This window comes from Manis javanica, chromosome 1 (genome assembly GCF_040802235.1).
Source record: "Manis javanica isolate MJ-LG chromosome 1, MJ_LKY, whole genome shotgun sequence".
NCBI classification, from domain to species: Eukaryota; Metazoa; Chordata; class Mammalia; order Pholidota; family Manidae; genus Manis; species Manis javanica.
In genome coordinates, this window is record NC_133156.1 from 170,739,472 (window position 1) to 170,741,474 (window position 2,003).

The window sequence follows — 2,003 nt, forward strand, 5'->3', positions numbered from 1 at the left end:
TAATAGCGGGGCTATAAAAGCTTATCAAAAACATATCATGCACATAGCATATCACCCATATTCCAAAACAGCTTCCAGGAATGGCAAAGTGGGCATATATTTTACACAAACTGCGTTATAAGCAAGAGCTAATAAACTAATAACCTATGAGATCTTATGGAGAAGCAGTAAAGTCAAAATTAGGAGCAGTTCCTCCTAGCCAGCCCATCCGGTGACCCCCTCCCCCGCTCTGCGGCAGGAACTCCACTCGGGCGCGTGGGGCTTTGCTGCAGCCGCCCTGCCCACGCACACCCAACTGAGACTCAGACCACGCCAGCCATGCCACGAGGTGTGTTTTATTTTCATTAATCATACAAATAATTTTCTATAGTATCCCGAGGCAAACCGGAGAATTTGGCAGTCCGATTGGGGGGGGGTCCCCTCAGAGACCCACAGGCCGGTGGCATGGGCACGGAGTGCCTGGGTTCACAGTGCAGCTTGTCGCTCTTGTCCATCTTGCAGGTGGTTCTTTCTCCACATCACGACTGGGTCTCGAAGATGATGGGGGTGGAGAATCCTCCAGGTTCTTAGGAAATTTCACTCCGCTTCTCCTGCTCAATGGCTGTGGAGAGCAGGAAAGAGTCTGCGGCTGTAAGGACACCTTGCTCCCCCACCAACGAGGCGCTTACAGACCTGGGTGTGGGCGAAGTACCTACGAGGTCTGGGGGCTAAGACAGGGTCTTGGAGCTGGGGAGGGACAAGGCGCTTTGTGTGAGAGAAACGGGGCTGGGGCCTCCCGCACCGGGGGCATTGGCTGGGTGGGGGTGGCGGGCTGGGTTCTCGGAAGGGCGGGGTGCGGGCCCGGGCCCGCAGGCCGGAAGGCGGGGGCGCACTCACTCTCTTTGGTAGGCAGGGTGTTCTTCTCCTGCGTCTCCGTTTTCTTCAGCTTGGCCTTATCGAAGCTGGCAATTTCCCCCATGTCCGGCTTGTCTGCCATTTTCTTAAAACAATCCTAGTGGGCAAATGAAGGCGGTTGGCCGGGGCCGGGGCCAGCGTCCCCTTCGCGCTCTCCGCCGACGCCTCTCGACGTGGCACTCCAGCCGGGGCGTTGCCGGCAGCCCCACGGCCGAGGATCAGGGCGCGTCCCGCACCCCCCTCCGCAGCCCCAGGGCGTGGTCGGCCGGCCCGGGCGTCCCGTCGGGGAAAGGAGCCTGTTGCGGCGGCGACGCGCCTGCCGGGTACACCCGCTCCGACCCCACCCGGATGGAGCCCCCGCCCCAGCTCAGGGCTCACCCAGGAGTTCCGCTCCGAGCCCGAGGGCCTGATACTCCTCCCCGAGCTGCAGCAAGAGACAAAAGAGCGGCGCCCGCCCCTCGCCTTATATACATCGCGCCCTGCCCCCGCCCCTCGCCCGCCGCAGCGGGGGCGGTGCTGGCGGGCGAGGGGCTGGGCCTCCGCTTTTCTGCCGCGCCTTCCGCGGGGCTGCCCGCGGGGCTGGGCGTGGCTCTTCCCGCGCGCGGGGTCCCTGTGCCCAGTGCCGCCTACGGCCAGGATCCCGGCGTGGAGACTGCGGGACGTGCCAGCGCGGGTGTCAGGCCTTGGTTATCTTTTGGGGCCGCACCTCCATCTCGATGCTCGCCCTCAGAGGGGGGTGGGGGAGGGGCGCCGGAGTGTGTGTGGGTGGGGGGGTTATGGGTGTGAAGGTGCGTGCGTGCACGCGCGTTCTGCTGCAATCTGTGCCCTCAGGAGACCCCCTCCGCCCCGTCGTAGTGCAGTACCCACGTCCTTTGCCTTTATCTCAGTAGAACTCACCCCTTCTCCCCTTTACCTCTCCTTGGAGAGGCTGAGCCCTTGGGTGGTCTCACACTGAAAATTTGAGCCGAGCTTCGTGGAAGACGGGGCAAACAGGTTTCACTGCTGTGCTCTGTTTAAGGGTCGGTTACGCTGTCGGTGTCGTCTCCCTTCTCTGAGCTGGGCAGCTCTTACAGGCGGGTGCTCCTTAAATGCTCACAAGCTTTGTCTGA

General features: G+C 62.1%; 1 protein-coding gene across 1 annotated transcript; it reads right to left on the reverse strand.

Moving 5' to 3' along the window:
- Window positions 1-315: 315 nt before the first annotated feature.
- On the reverse strand, window positions 316-1,427 carry TMSB10 (thymosin beta 10). Its single transcript, XM_017641977.3, has 3 exons — window positions 1,273-1,427; window positions 877-991; window positions 316-601 (listed from the first exon to the last, which is right to left on the reverse strand). The coding sequence occupies exons 2-3, from the start codon at window positions 974-976 to the stop codon at window positions 567-569; spliced, it is 135 nt and encodes a 44-aa protein (XP_017497466.1). The 5' UTR covers window positions 977-991; window positions 1,273-1,427; the 3' UTR covers window positions 316-566.
- Window positions 1,428-2,003: the final 576 nt, after the last annotated feature.